Source organism: Haliotis rubra, unplaced genomic scaffold (assembly GCF_003918875.1).
Source record: "Haliotis rubra isolate DU_JTF1 unplaced genomic scaffold, ASM391887v1 Scf137, whole genome shotgun sequence".
NCBI classification, from domain to species: domain Eukaryota; kingdom Metazoa; phylum Mollusca; class Gastropoda; order Lepetellida; family Haliotidae; genus Haliotis; species Haliotis rubra.
This window is the reverse complement of record NW_025765303.1, coordinates 1,067,733-1,083,872: the sequence shown is the minus strand read 5'-3', so window position 1 is coordinate 1,083,872 and position 16,140 is coordinate 1,067,733. Positions and strand designations below refer to the sequence as shown.

General features: G+C 41.8%; 1 protein-coding gene across 1 annotated transcript; it reads right to left on the bottom strand.

Moving 5' to 3' along the window:
• Positions 1–1,978: 1,978 nt before the first annotated feature.
• Positions 1,979–7,146, bottom strand: LOC124268212. The gene is made up of 3 exons (XM_046703241.1): positions 6,460–7,146; positions 5,388–5,476; positions 1,979–2,618 (listed from the first exon to the last, which is right to left on the bottom strand). The coding sequence occupies exons 1-3, from the start codon at positions 6,620–6,622 to the stop codon at positions 2,403–2,405; spliced, it is 468 nt and encodes a 155-aa protein (XP_046559197.1). The 5' UTR covers positions 6,623–7,146; the 3' UTR covers positions 1,979–2,402.
• Positions 7,147–16,140: the final 8,994 nt, after the last annotated feature.

Sequence of the window (16,140 nt, the reverse complement as noted above, 5' to 3'; positions counted from 1 at the left end):
TAGTTAGGTTTAGACACCATGCAGCTACATAACGGTGATCTGGATTGTGCCAGTGTATGATAGGGTTTGGTTTAGACATGGTACAGCTTCAAAACGGTGATCTGGATTCTGTCAATGTTTAACAGTTAGGTTTAGTCATCATACAGCTACATAACGGTGATCTGGATTCTGCCAATGTAAAACAGTTAGGTTTAGACACCATGCAGCTACATAACGGTGATCTGGATTGTGCCAGTGTATGATAGGGTTTGGTTTAGACATGGTACAGCTTCAAAACGGTGATCTGGATTCTGTCAATGTTTAACAGTTAGGTTTAGACATCATACAGCTACATAACGGTGATCTGGATTATGTCAATGTAATACAGTTAGGTTTAGACATGGTACAGCTACCTACGATGATCTGGATTCTGCCAATGTAAAACAGTTAGGTTTAGACATGGTACAGCTACATATGGTGATCTGGATTCTGTCAATGTAAAACAGTTAGGTTTAGACATGGTACAGCTACATAACGGTGATCTGGATTCTGTCAATGTAAAACAGTTAGGTTCAGACATGGACATTATACAGCAGTTAGGGTACATAGCTACGGTGATCTGGATTCTGTCCATGTAAAACAGTTAGGTTCAGACATGGTACAGCTACATACGGTGATCTGGATTCTGTCCATGTAAAACAGTTAGGTTCAGACATGGTACAGCTACATAACGGTGATCTGGATTCTGTCCATGTAAAACAGTTAGGTTCAGACATGGTACAGCTACATAACGGTGATCTGGATTCTGTCAATGTAAAACAGTTAGGTTTAGACATGGTACAGCTACATAACGGTGATCTGGATTCTGTCCATGTAAAACAGTTAGGTTTAGACATGGTACAGCTACATACGGTGATCTGGATTCTGTCCATGTAAAACAGTTAGGTTCAGACATTGTACAGCTACATAACGATAGTCTGGATTCTGTCCATGTAAAACAGTTAGGTTCAGACATGGTACAGCTACATAACGGTGATCTGGATTCTGTCCATGTAAAACAGTTAGGTTTAGACATTATGCAGCTTCATAACGGTGATCTGGATTCTGTCAATGTAAAACAGTTAGGTTTAGACATTGTACAGCTACCTACGATGATCTGGATTCTGTCCATGTAAAACAGTAAGGTTTAGACACCATACAGCTACATACGGTGATCTGGATTCTGGCAATGTAAAACAGTTAGGTTTAGACATTATGCAGCTTCATAACGGTGATCTGGATTATGTCAATGTAAAACAGTTAGGTTTAGACATTATGCAGCTTCATAACGGTGATCTGGATTCTGTCCATGTAAAACAGTTAGGTTTAGACATGGTACAGCTACCTACGATGATCTGGATTCTGTCCATGTAAAACAGTAAGGTTTAGACATGGTACAGCTACATATACGGTGATCTGGATTCTGTCCATGTAAAACAGTTAGGTTCAGACATGGTACAGCTACATAACGATAGTCTGGATTTTGTCAATGTACGAGAGAGTAAGGTTCAGACATCGTCAGTAACCCTACAGCTTCATGACTTGGATTGTGTCAGTGTACCGTTCAGTTGCCATGCAGTTGGACGATGTCTATAATTTTGAGAGTTATGTTCAGACATTATCACACAAATGTCACGAAAGAGTCACAACTAAAAATATAATTTCCTCCGACTCTGCTGTTCATCTACAAAGGTTGGTTGGCTGATTGGTTGATTGGGTTGTTGTTTAACGCCGCACTCAGCAATTTTCCAGCTACATGGCGTCGGTCTGTAAATGATTGGACCTAACAATCGATCTTCGCAATAGTGAAACGATGACGTGTCAACAAAATCAAGGAGCCTGACCACCGATCCCGTTCGTCGCCTCTTACGACAAACATATGGGTTGCTGAAGATCAATTCTAACCCGGATCTTCACTGATCATCTACAATGGAGAATGAAAATAACCGAACAGCATAAGGTGTGGTAATAACTCACAATTTACTGACCCGAAAATATATGTACAATCAAATACTTAACGCAAATCATGTGGAACCCTACCCTAACACAATAAATGAACGAAACACAACACTTTAAAGTTTCATAGAAAAAGGAAGGAAGTTTGCATGATGTGCTCGTAAGGAGTCACAATTCGATAAGAGAATAATCGCAGTTTCTTCTCCCTTATAGAGGTTCCGTCGATATATTTCAGCCATTCAGTATTTATTGTACTAGACTGACTGACTGACTGAGTTTAGTTTTACGCCGCTTTTAGCAATTTTCCAGCAATATCACGGCGGGGGACACCAGAAATGGGCTTCACACATTGTGCCCATGTGGGGAATCGAACCCGGGTCTTTGGCGTGACGAGCCAACGCTTTAACCACTAGGCTACCCCACCGCCCCTATTGTACTAGAAGACTAACAGCAACCCCATCGCCATCACTGTTGCGACAGTCGTACGTCCCACCATCACTCAGTCTGATGTCCCGGATCTCCAGATTCCATTCACTGCTGTAGCTCCTGTCAATGGACAAGCGACTGTTTCCGGTGCGTGCAACGGTCTTTCCATTGTGGCGGTGCCAGGTGAAAAGAGTATTTGCTCTGTGACTCCATATTCTCTGTAAATTGAAACATCCGAATTTGTAGAAAACAGATATTATAATTAAGAATAAACTATGTCCAACATGAATGGTAATATTTCTAATAAATGATTATTCCTCTGTCATCTTCCGTACAGATTTCTTGGAATAATTTCTGCAATCATAGAACGCATAAAGTTGTGGGGGAAACAATATCCAAAGAATGCCGGGTAACACGTCATAAAAGCTATAATTAGATACCCACTTAATCTTACGATAGCAATACAGTCGTACAATTCCGCTTTGCATTCTGATATTCGAATTGCACGGCTGATTATGATGATGAGGAGGATAATTTGGAGATTTTACGTGTGCCTCCCGACATGATGCACGACTGCCAGATCTACGTTTACCAGTGTTTGGTATTCGAAACATATATCCGCTAAACCTGCCCTGTAACGATGGAAGATGCGTTCCAAATTGCGCGACCGGATATGAATATGACTTTACGAGACCAGATCAAGCGTACAACCATGTTTGGCTGTCACAGCTGCTGACAGTAAATAATTGGCAAATTTGGGGATGGTTAGGTCGGAATTTGTTTATTCCTGTAAGGATTGTCGGTTCCAGCTAACAACCATGAGGCCATTCGAAAAGGTATGACAACCATGACGTACATTCTAAGGTCAAAAATATGAAACGTTGTTTGTCACCGGAAGTGCTATGCTTATCCCGGAATAATACGAGTCATATGACCCTATACATGTGCACTATTATATAATTCTTTATAAGTACAGTATACTGAACCACAAAAGAAAGCGGTTTCTTAAAGTACACACTTTAATTCACTCTAATTAACATTCAAAACGGACGACTGAGTTCAAACTTAACAATTATGGTTAACACATTTTCGAGAATCACATTTAGAGTTCACAAACAAGATCACCAAAAATGGTACCATTAAGATAACCCCAAAGTCAGTATTGTTCGTGGCCTCCATGGGCATCGATGAAAGCGTTGCATCGTCTGTACATGGAAGGAATTACCCGGTTGATGAGTGGGTGAGTGAGTTTAGTTTTACGCCGCACTCAGCAATATTCCAGCTATATGGCGGCAGTCTGTAAATAATCGAGTCTGGACCAGACAATCCAGTGATCAACAGCATGAGCATCGACCTGCGCAATTGGGAACCGATGACATGTGTCAACCAAGCCATTGGTTGCTGAAGGCATTCTGACCACCCGATGAAGGCCATAGGCACTTGAGTCCGTTAGTCGGCATTGGTTGGAGGTAATTCAGTCTTCGTTGAATCTCGTCCCAAAGGTGTTCTATTGGACTTAAATCCGGACTGAGTGCAGGCTATTGTTGGGTTTGGATGCCATGTTGCCTGATGAAGTCCAATGTTGCTTTGGTAGTGTGGGCACGAGCGTTGTCTTGCTGGAAGATGTGATTTCTGTAACGTCCAAAATATGGTACAACGTGGGGTCTTATGACTTGGTCGATATAGCGAGCAGCTGTCACGTCGTTTCCTCATCCTGAACCAAGATTCTGGAATACCACGGTGTCAACTAACTGGTTCAGACCGATTGCACCCCACACTATGATGCATGGACCACCCCACGAGTCTCTTTCAACAATGCACTCATTGGAAAACAGTTCCCCACGCCTTCACCATACTTTCACTCTGCCATCGACTGTCGAAACACAATATCGGCTTTCATGAGATAAAAGCACAGTTCTCCATTGTCGATACCGCCAATTTCGATACTTAGTTGCCCATTGCAGTCGGTTTGGGCGGTGATGAGCGGTGAGGACAAGACTACGATATGGTCTGTGACCACAGAGGTTTCTTCCGCACAAACGTCGACGCACTGTATCGGCACTGATGGTCTGTCGTGAGTCGCCCTGGGGAGGCGATCCTGCAGATGGTTGCGCACAGTCTCTCGGTCTTGACGTTGTGATGTTACTGAAGGTCGTCCACTGCGTGGACGGCCTTGGACGTTGTTAGTGACCTGATACTACTCCTGCAGTCGGTAGATTGTCCTAACATGAACATCAAAATGATTGGCTACCCTCCGTGCAGTCTGGGCAACTTACAATCGTTCAAAGACTTGGTTCCTCTGATTTCTCGTAATTCGTGGGTTATGGCATGGTGATTGTGTCAAAACAAAAATGATTTCAGGCGAGTTTGAGACTCGCTTTGATTGGTAAGGTTGTAACGACATGCACATGCATTTTCATTTTCACGAATATCATACGAAAGCTTTTACCAAGTCTGCCTCTTTCGGTGCGTTTGGTCGATATGCTTTTTCATCAGAAAACACACTGATGTTGGTAATAACTGTCAATTTGGATTGAAAAATATGCTAACAAAACGGTACAATCATAATAAAAACACCACCTTGTAAGAACAAAATTTTGCATTTGGTGTTGAAAGGTCGTTTCTTTTGTGGTTCAGTATATATATTCATGAACACAACAATAGACTGTGTCGTCAAATGTCGAACTAACTGTTCTTCTATAAGTTAAGAAAGGCGATAAATAATATACAGAATATCATGCTCGGATCTGACAATTAAGAACTAGTTCAACTCCGCGAAATAGGAGTGGTGACTGAAAGGTTCTGAGCCCAAACACGAGTGAGTTTAGTTTAACACCGCTTTTAGAAATATTCCAGCACGGCGGGGGAACACCAGAAATGGGCTTGACACAGCTCGTCAAACCAAAGACCCGGGTTCGATTCCCCACATGGGTACAATGAGTGAAGCCCATTTCTGGTGTCTCTTTTTTCTGAAGAGGTATACTCACATATGAATCAGTTTGGCTGGTAAAAGAACACGGCAGGACTGCGGTACTTCCCTTCTTCCCCATGAAGACCATTGGGGATGTCCCACTTTCTGAAATATTACAGTCGTTCTCTCATTCAACCTCTGTAAGTCAGTGTATTGCTTACCTCATTTGCTAAATCTGGACAACATCTCGTCCTGATAATACGGAGAGAAAAACAAACAAACGAATGCTCCTGCATGGTTGTATGTATAATTGGGTGGAAATAACATACACTAAGATGAGGCTTGTCCAGTTTGGGGCAGAGTGAGTGAGTATGGCTTTACGCCGCTTTTAGCAATATTCCAGCAATATTACGGCGGGGGACACCAGAAATGGGCTTAACACATTGTACCCATGTGGCGAATCGAACACGGGTCTTCGGCGTGACGACCGAGCGCAAGTGTGCCCCCGCGGTGATATTGCTGGAATATTGCTAAAAGCGACGTAAAACTAAACTCACTCATGAATGAATGAATGCAAGTATTCCCCAATTTAACAACTCTGAACTGTTCCCAGCAAACTTTCGCAGGTCAAGGACGACAGTTTAATTATCGAATTGAGGTACAATAACCTAATACATAAATATCTCCATTATATTGGGGGAAATGCCCTTGAACTAGCACTACCATAATTTTCACAGAGTTGCGTCCTTTGGTCGAACAGGTGCTCCATCATCATTGGTTCATATGATCCACTGATTATGATTCTTGTGGGTCAGCATTATATTTTTTTTTTGTTGTCGTTTTTTAAACATCGTAGTCGGCAATTTTCCAGCAATACGACGGCGGTCTGTAAATAATCGTGTATGGACCAGACAATCAAGTGAGCGAAATCATGAGCATCCATCTACGCAATTGGGGATGCGATGACAAGGGTCAACCTAGTCAGACAGCTTGACCACAAGATCCCGTTAGTCGCTTCTTACGACAAGCATGGAGGTCTGCCATCATAGTATTGGCTTTATAAATACACGCTGAAATACTGCTGAAGGCGGCGTTAAAATATAATATACTTACTGACATTTTCAATTAATGGTTAAACTAAATCAAACCTTTTTTCGTATGGGGAGAAACCGCGGTACGCCTGTTGTGTGACGTCACAGTTTCAGACCCCGTCTTCTTCGTGCTCGCTGTGGTCAACGTTTCCACATCCATTCTCAGCATCTCCAGCAACATCCTTTGTTCCGTGAGAGTCGACTGCAGTTCGTTTATCATCACTTTCTGATTATCTTTATCAGCTTTAAGCTGTTTGATAATCTTATCGTATCGTTTGAAACGCTTTCCTGAACGTCCGAGAATCTTTGTTGGAATCCAACGTCTTTACTTTCGTAGGTACAGGTGGTTTAGTTTTGATGGAATTCACAGTCAGCGTCTTCAGTTGTTGTAGTTGTTGTTGCACAGACTTTACCTTTGTGTGGACGGTCCCTTCAATGAGTCCTTGAATTGTACCGGCTTTTGCCATGTCTTCAATAACCCTTGACATCACATCCGGGACAGCTCTTTCAAGGTGGGCGATTAAATCATTGCGGAATATCTGTAAATCCGTCTTCCGTTTTAGGTCAGATCGATAAATGCGGTTTCGTATCTCAGTGATTTCTTCTTCTAGGATAGAAAGTTTGGTTAGAATCGTTCCATCCCTGCGAACCGCTGCAACTCCATGCAGCGTTTCACAACAGAGTGCACACAACATCAACACTGCGGCCTTCCAGCGAGTCGCCATATTTGCATCTGACGTTGGGGCATTGCTTGAGAGGACTAAGACGTTTAGCTCACCTTGCATTCTGCATTGCAGTAGGATAGCCTGGCGAAAGAGCGTTCGCTCGTCATACTTGTGACCTGACTTTTGTTTGGCATCTGGGTCCACTTCCAGTAAGCGATCTTTGCACCAACTGTCATATTAACACGGATTTTCAATGTATTTTAATGCTGGGAAAGATATTTGCAAGTAGTAGTAGTAGTAGTAGTAGTAGTAGTAGTAGTAGTAGTAGTATAGTAGTAGCAATAGTAGCAGTGTACTTACAACTACATGTAACTATTCGAGACAGACAAGCCAGTGACTGATATTGTAAGCAAACGCCCCTGTTGTTCTCTGCGAAGACACTTACGCAAGTCTCCGAGTCTGACCACTCGCAGGGGCGGATCCAGGAGTGCGCACCTCTCTCTTTCTCTCTCTCTCTCTCACTCTCGCTCTCTTTCTCGCTCTCTCTCTCTCACTCTCACTCTGATCATTAACCTTTGGACTTAATGATTTATGTGCAACCCTATTCTCCAAATATCATGGATCCACCCCTGACTCTGTCCGCTCGACACCATTATTGGCTGGTATAGACGTATTTGTCCTTGAGCATATCATGATCACACACACAAAACACACGATACCATGACACCGTGATCCATGATCTCTCTCTCTCTCTCTCTCTCTCTCTCTCTCTCTCTCTCTCTCTCTCTCTCTCTCTCTCTCTCTCTCTCTCTCTCTCTCTCTCTCTCTCTCTCTCTCTCTCTCTCTCTCTCTCTCTCTCTCTCCATGAGGGGAATCGAACCTGGTACTTCTGCATTAATGTGCACGCGATACGTTGGGATAGCAGACAATCAGACCAAGGAGCGATTTGTGTGTATGAACAAGGTGAGCTAAGAGTGATATCCTTAAGACGGGAAGTCTATCACCGGGTCAGAATGACAAGCTGAGTTAAACATAAGTAGGTAGGTATCACTTTACGACCTGGGATCCGACAGAACAATCAGTTTCCTCAATTATCATGAAGGCCGGATGAACAACATTGACCGTTAATGACCACTCGTGCTTAATATCGGAAAGGGACGACTCAAGAATAGTTGGTCGCTGTTATTAAAGGCAAACTCGTCTGTGTCACAGTCCCTGAACCACATTATTTTCCCTACCGTCAAGCCCTCCATGCAGTGCTGAAGCCCTGAATGAAGCAAATCTAGATTTCCCCAGGTTTCAAACTCACTGGGGCTCCTTTTTAACTTAAATGGGTTTATTTGTTACTATGAAAATACATATATTATATTAAGGGACTAAGTGTTAGTCCAACAACAACTCAACATGTGTTTCAACAGTGTGGCAAAACCGCTCTACTCAAGGAGAATTACTGTTTGTAAATGTCGTACTGCCAACAGCGTTCCCAGGATTGCGATATTGTATTCTGAACAGAGGACTGTTGTCTGTTATACTTCTTTTACCCAGTTCTGCCTTCATGTTTAAACAGTGTGCAATCAGTGACTTCAAAGGGTTAGTGTTTGTTTGTTTGTTTGTTTCTTTGTTTCCAGCAATATTCCAGCTAAATGGCGGCGGTCTGTAAATAATCGTGTCCAGACCAGACAGTCCAGTGATCAACATCATGAGCATCGATCTGCGCAGTTGGGTTACGATGACATGTGTCAACGAAGTCAGCGAGGCTGATCACCCGGTTTACTCCCATAAGAACTACATCCTATTTGAACTTCATCCCAAATTAACTACAGGGATTAATTAGGGATTAATTATCTGAGTAGAGGCACCCCCATGGCATGTAATGGGCACAGCCCATCAGTACTCCCAGAAGAACTATATGCTTAAAATCCTATTGACCAGTAAATATATTGTTCTGAAGGTAATATAATAACCATAAAGTAAAGGACAAGAGAGAAGGGTTTGTTGTAGCTAGTGAATGTTCTTGTATTCATATGATAGAAAAAACCCAGCCAAGCTTAGTATATGAGAGTAAAGGTGAAATATAAACAAATGAGTTAATATAGTATTGCAAACCGAAACATGAGTCTCATTAACCTATGCAGACAATGACCTACTTTTCAGACGATCCGAATTTTCTCGTGTGAAAGTGAAAATAGACATCTCAGCCAACTATGGTTACACTGAATTCCAAATCCTTGTTTCATAAGAAAATGGTATTTACAAATTAATTTTAATTTTAAACGTCACAGACAGCCCCAGTTTGATGAGGTCGTAAAATGATTCAAAATGCATCTGGCTCACTGGTTACACCTGTTATGTGTTTTTTGCGCTTATTCAGTGTAGTTCTGTAACGCGCACAATGTGATTGATATAATATCAAGCCGGTACCAGATCGCCAAACCTTTCCAGCGGCAGAGCCTCGTTTTGACATTTCCACGATTTCCAGATTTCTGTTTGTCAGTGCTCGCTGTACGACAGAGCACGCTGCACGACATGTTTGCAATGGTTATAAGGAGCGTAGTGTTTCAATATACAAGTGCTTAGATGTATCAAATAATACTGATTAATATTTATGTATCCAGTTAAATGAATTGATCTCAAAATTCTGGACTGGCTATTGTACTAAGTTACGCAATAGGACGGAACCCAGTCATCAGGAAACGAGACTGTTGTGTAATAAATGTTTTGACTTGTATAGACTGCAACCCAGGACCTCGATGCAGGTGGCTGCTTATTGAAGATGGGCTAAACTAGTTCTACATATATCAGATTGGACACCGAGGATGAAAGTGACACTAAATTATCACACTAAATATATAAGCCTATCTATAGATGAACTATCTATAAATCTATACATAAAACTTCAGACTTCATCTGCATTATCTTTCGCCGGTCAACGGCTCTTCATGTGTACAATGAAAACTAAGTGTCGTTATAGGCGACGCAAAACGGTAGTAGCTATGCTATGTCTTCATCATGCGTATGACGTTACATTTAGTGACAATAGGTAATATGTAATAGATATATAAGACATACATGTATCTTCTTCGGTAGTTGAAAATGCTGTTCATAAAGCAGTAAAAATTAAGTCCCAAGAGAGACACTTATGAAAACAAAAGAAACAAATCAGCACGGATATCTGTATAGAGGTTACATTTCATCAGAAAGTGAAATTCATCCTCGATCTCGCCAAGATCACAACATTTACAAATTCGTTCCTGGAGAGGGATAGGGGGACGACTGAATCTTCCTAGTTCGATTTCAAGAGGGAGAGTACCGCACCTCAGTTTTGCTAATATATACTCATGCCAATAATAGGTTGTCACCTCAGTTTTGCACCCATGCCCCCCACCCCAACCCCACACCCCCTCTCCAATTAAAAAAATTGAAGGGGGTGACAACCATTATTGGCATGAGTATACTACGACGACGTCGGTTAGATATCGAGCTTAGGTAAGCTTCGGCGTTTAGACTGGACTTGAACAATCTGAATGTACGTAATTTATTTCCATTAGTTAAACCTCGGTCGTTCCATATAAAAGTAAATCTTCCAATTTTGTATAAAAGCGATACTATAAAAAAAGGTTTATCAGTCAGTGTAACAAAATGATAAACACCTCGATGCGGAACTGAAGACTGCAAATTTACATTTTGTGAAGGCAAACTATTTACAATCAAAACCAACATGAACTGCCGCAGCAAAAATGTAAGGACCATAACATTATTGTGTTATTTTAAGCTGTAGTTCTTATGGGGTGTAGTTCTTATGGGAGGACACCGATCACCCGATTCCGTTAGTCGCCTCTTACGACAAGCATAGGTTGCTGAAAATCAATATTCTAACCCGGACCTTCACGGGCTGTACGCTCATGCATGCAGGTGTTCATGTGAAGAGTATTTGTGTCACAGTCTAAAAACATTTCATCATCTAGGTGATAGACTTTCAGTGATGTAGATGATACTACCTTTTTGGTGAATGAGTGAGTTTAGCTTTACGCCGCTTTTAGCAATATTCCAGCAATATCATGACGGGGGAAAATAGAAATGGGCTTCACACACTGTACCCATGTGGGACTACTACTGACTGACTGACTGAGTTTGGTTTTACGCCGCTTTAAGCAATATTCCAGCAACATCACGGCGGGGGACACCAGGAATGGGCTTCACACATTGTACCCAAGTGGGGATTCGAACCCGGGTCTTCGGCGTGACGAGCCAACGCTTTAACCACTAGACTACTAGGCTTCCCTACGTATTGTGAGTAAAGTAATGTGACACGTTGTATATTATATCGTAATCGGACGGATTATTAAAGGTGTTGTGAATAAAGTATTGTTAATGAGGTGCATATACATAACTTTTTTATCTTGATCATTCGAGCGTGGATGAAGTTGGTCTTCACTCTTCGCTGATACAGGTTTGCTTGAGAGGTTGTCAGAAAAGGGAGTTATCTCCCTTTGTCAAACGAGCTTCGGTCTTGAGTCTCGTTTCGTCTGGTAACGTTTGTTTACTTGTGAGTGTCAGTAAAGCAAGAGACGAGTTGTCTCGTGTCGTGTTGAATCATAAGCCATACAGCTCCTCTAACATATACTGTCCCAGGAGTGAGACGCCTTGGACCCGGTGTGCTGAAAGGGTTTGCGAGCCTCGACCCTGCACGTCAGGAGTGGAGGACCCCATCTTGGCTCGGCTATTGAAGGGTTGACTTGCTAGATGATTCTTTGAAATGTTCTTAACTGTCTCTATCTCTTTAAAGGTGCCTACTGTATTTCCTTCTTATCAACACGGCCTGTCTATCATGTATATAGCAAACTCGTTTCCTGTTCTGGTGGAAGTAGAAGGCCTTCATTAGGGACCGTTCATAATTTATGGCGTGTGTGTGTGTGTGTGTGTGTGTGTGTGTGTTGGATGATGATTTTTATGTAGAAGCATGTACAATGTGAATGACCCGCCCCCCTAAAACTCATGTACAAAATAAGTGACCCCCTGCTTGTCATGTACAAAATCAATGACCACCCCTCCCCTTCCCATAATTTCTAAGCATATATTTACACATATTTTATGTACAAAATTGCTGAAGCACCCCCCGAGTACGTGTGTACAAAATTGCTGACACCCCCTAGCTCCCCAGAACAAAATGGGTTCCCCCTTAAAATCATCATACCCCCACCCCCTAGCCATAAATTATGGACGGTCCGTTAGTTAGGTATATATTTGGGCACAGAATGTATTCCTGCGTATATTTTACAGTGGGAAGGGCTTTTACACCGTTGCTAGAAATATTCACGCAAAACCGTGGCAGAGCTCAATTTTTATAACTGACATTTATCTTAATGTGCGTTATTTAAAAAGCTTCTTAAATATCATGTTTTTATTGAGTAATTGATATGATATCCGACAGTTCAATATTTGTTTGACTGCCCATCTCTCACTGATTTGTCCCACTGTTTTCCTGATGCCACGCAGAGAGCGTTTCGATGCCATGTTGACTGATTTACAGGATCTAGATTCGTACTTTGGTTACATTATACTGTATTCCACAGGCCGTTTGGCTCGGTGATTAATGGAGGAAGGTTTTCATTTTCAGTTGCCACTCAGTGAAAAGTAGGTTTTTATAAGGCAGGAGTTGGGCCCGTGGTACAACGTGTAACTTTGCATGCACATCAGTTAAGTGCTGCCAACGCCTTATGCCATTCAGCATGTTTTACGTTTGTATTCTTTGCCCTTGCGCAGCATCAAATGAAATCGACCTCAAGTGGCAGGGCGGATTTCCGGTAAATAAGTAATAAACTACTAATTACTAATCACTATTCATTTCATCTTTTCTTGCCATCGATTCAGACGGCCTCTTATCGGACGGTCGAAGGTCGAGTGTTATTAACCCTATGGAGAGTTGTCTTATCTAAAATGAAGCTAGATTTGTTGATTTGCATCATAGTCTGGTAGGATGGGTACAGTATTCCCGTGTACAGTAAGTCCCGTTGAAGTTTTATGATGAAAGCAAGACATTGTGTTTTTTGTATTCATCAGACATGCTAGTTAAATAAAAAGTTTGGTTCCAAGTTGAAATATGGTGCAAATTGTACTTTTGAGCACTGTACAAAATGGTTGTGGAAAAGGTTGCTAAAAGGTCAGAAGGTCAAAATGGGAGAGTTGAATATTTAGGTTGAGGTTATTAACTCAATCCAAGTGTGTTTCTCTATTTCATGATATATTTTATTAAAAGAAAACCCCAAAATATATTTTTTTTCAATTAATTTGTTTTTTTAAATAATGAACACTCCCTCTCTCAAAATGGCACCTAGCAGACGAATTTAAGCAGATGTAGGTTTTGTGCATTTTGTAAGTATGTTATTGCTTAATTTTTTCAAATCAATGTAAATCAAGTTATTAATAAAAGTGAAAGAACAGTTATGTATGAAACTAAAAAGAGATGTTTATTTCTGTTTGGTGAGACTGTCAGTAAGGGAGCAGTCCTTATTTCAAAATGTAGTTGGTCAATATCAGGTTATCTCAGTTAAATCCCTTGAAATAATGTTCAAGTCATCGGATCGGATCATTCTGAAATGGTTGTAATCTTTGAAAAAAAATATATATACAAATAAATGTGGGGAGAAATCGTTTTTTATCAGCAGCATAGGAGAAGGCACGGTGTCCATATTTAGCTTGTTTGACTTTGGGGATAACAACAAAATGTTGATTCCCTGATCTCAGAGATCTAGATGGTGCATAAGCCTGAAGATCTGAGGGGTAGACTGGAGCCATGTTAGTCATGCACTGGTATGCAAGACAGATGAGTTTGAAGGAGATTCTGTGTTTTACGGACAGTGGAGGTCCTTTAGAGTTGGTGTGATGTGCTGTTTTCTGGGGATCTGGGAGGTAATGCGAGCAGCTAAATTCTGTATGCGTTGGAGTTGGTCAGTGACACAAGATGGAGATCCGGCCAAAAGGCTGTTACAGTAGTCGATACGAGATGTGACTAGGCTGAGGCAGAGAGTTTTGGAGGCATCTTTGGTAAGAACGGTCTGGCCTTGCTGATATTGTGGAGATGGGAGTAGCGAGTTTTAGTAACATATTTGACATGTTCTGTCATACTTAGATCTTGATCGATGACAACACCCAGATCGTTGACAGTGGAAGAAAGAGAAGAGGAATGGTTGCTCCACAGACAGACGCACTAGAAATGTCACATTGCTTGCGTTTTCCAGCCAATCCCAGAAGAATGGACTCTGTTTTCCGTTAATTTGATTTCAAGGCATTTGATGACATCCATGACTATCTTCTGGCAACAGTCTAATGTCTGATGGAGAGACGCTCTAACTGACTCTGTGTTTGGTTGAAATAACTTCCACAGCTGCGTGTCATCTGCGTAGAAGTGGTCAGGACTGTGGTCTGCTACAACAGAGCCAAGTGGAACAGTGTAGTGGGTGAAGAGGAACGGACCAAGCACGGATCCTTGAGGGACTCCGCACTCAAGTCTAGATGCGGTTGACACAGACTCACCAACAACGACGGTTTGAGTCCTGTCCTGTAGATAAGATGCCGGCCAGGATAAAGCTGAACCCAAGTTCTGTATCAAGTCTTTTGCGGAGTCTCTGGTGATCAATCATGTCAAAGGCTCTGCTTAGGTCAAGTAATGTGAGCAGGGCCACTTGTCCTGTGTCAATACCACACCAAAGGTCATTCAGGATCTTCAGCAGAGCCGTCTCTATGCTGTGGTGTGCTCGTAGGCTGATTGGAACACCTTATAGAGGTTATGCCAAGAAGGTGGCGCATGATATGACTGGAGATTGCACGTTCAATGAGCTTGGATATAAACGCTAAGTTTGAAACAGGCCTGTAGTTTTTTTTATCTTCACAATCAAGGCTTGAATTCTTCAGATGTGGCCTAACTAGACTAACTAGAGCTGACTTGAGTACACTTGGGACATAACCAGATGAAGTAGAAGAGTTAATAATCAGCACTAATGTTGGTAAGAGTACGTCGAGACAGTAATATAGAATGTCAGTTAGAATCGGATCAAGTTGTTCTTTTTGCAGATTTCAATAGTTCAGTAACTTTAGTTTCACTGAAACTATCAAAATTGTAAGAGGCGTGCCATCAAACATTTTTAGAGGAATATCAGCCTCAGAAGACGAAATCTTGTCATGAATGTCTTGGATCTTTTTGTAGAAATAATCCGAAAATAGTCTGTACTATTCCTTCATTGTCATCAGCTGTCGGAAGTGGCGATACAAAGTGTTTACCCAAGATACTGAACAAAAGATTGAACAGCAACTTTGGACTTGACTCGTTGGCTTCAATCTTAGAATTGGGATGTTGATTTGTCTGATGACCGTTGTTGAATGATTTCTTGCTGAAATATACATTTGGCGATGAATCTCCCGGAAAGAGTTTTTTCCATCTGCATTTTGCTTTCCTCTTGTCTTCTTTTGCTTGTCGAACTTCAGGTGTAAAGTCTGGTATGACTTTGTCCTTCACTGGTGCATGTTTGTCTAGCAGCTCAGACAGAACTCTATTGTATAGCAGAACGAGACTCTCATCAGCAGATGGTGGCTCAAGTATAAGGTCTGAGTTTAGCAAATTGTCTTTAAAAGTATCCATATCCAGGGAGCGCATGTTCCAACAGCGAGTAATCATCACATCTGGACTGGGTATTGAGAGGTCCAAGCTCACAAAGATATGGAAATGGTCAGAGAGCTGTATGTAGATCCTATACAGATACACAACCGACACACGCGTCTGAAGCACGGGTAACTATCCAGCCCAGAGTGTGTCCACCTCTGTGGCTTGTCTCTGACACGAGTTGTACACAGTTGTGAACTTCAAGAAGATTACGTATTCGTTTAGTGTCATGGTTATCCTTGTTGTCAAAATGGAAATTGAAGTCGCCTACGATAATAAGAGCTACTTCGTCAACTTATCCAGTCTGTGCAGAGCAGTAATTGCTGCCAATGGTGGCCATACAAGGTACTGACTTTGACGCCATCTTGTGGACTCGGGTAAACAGAAACACAACAGTAAAGGCTTTGTCTATAGACG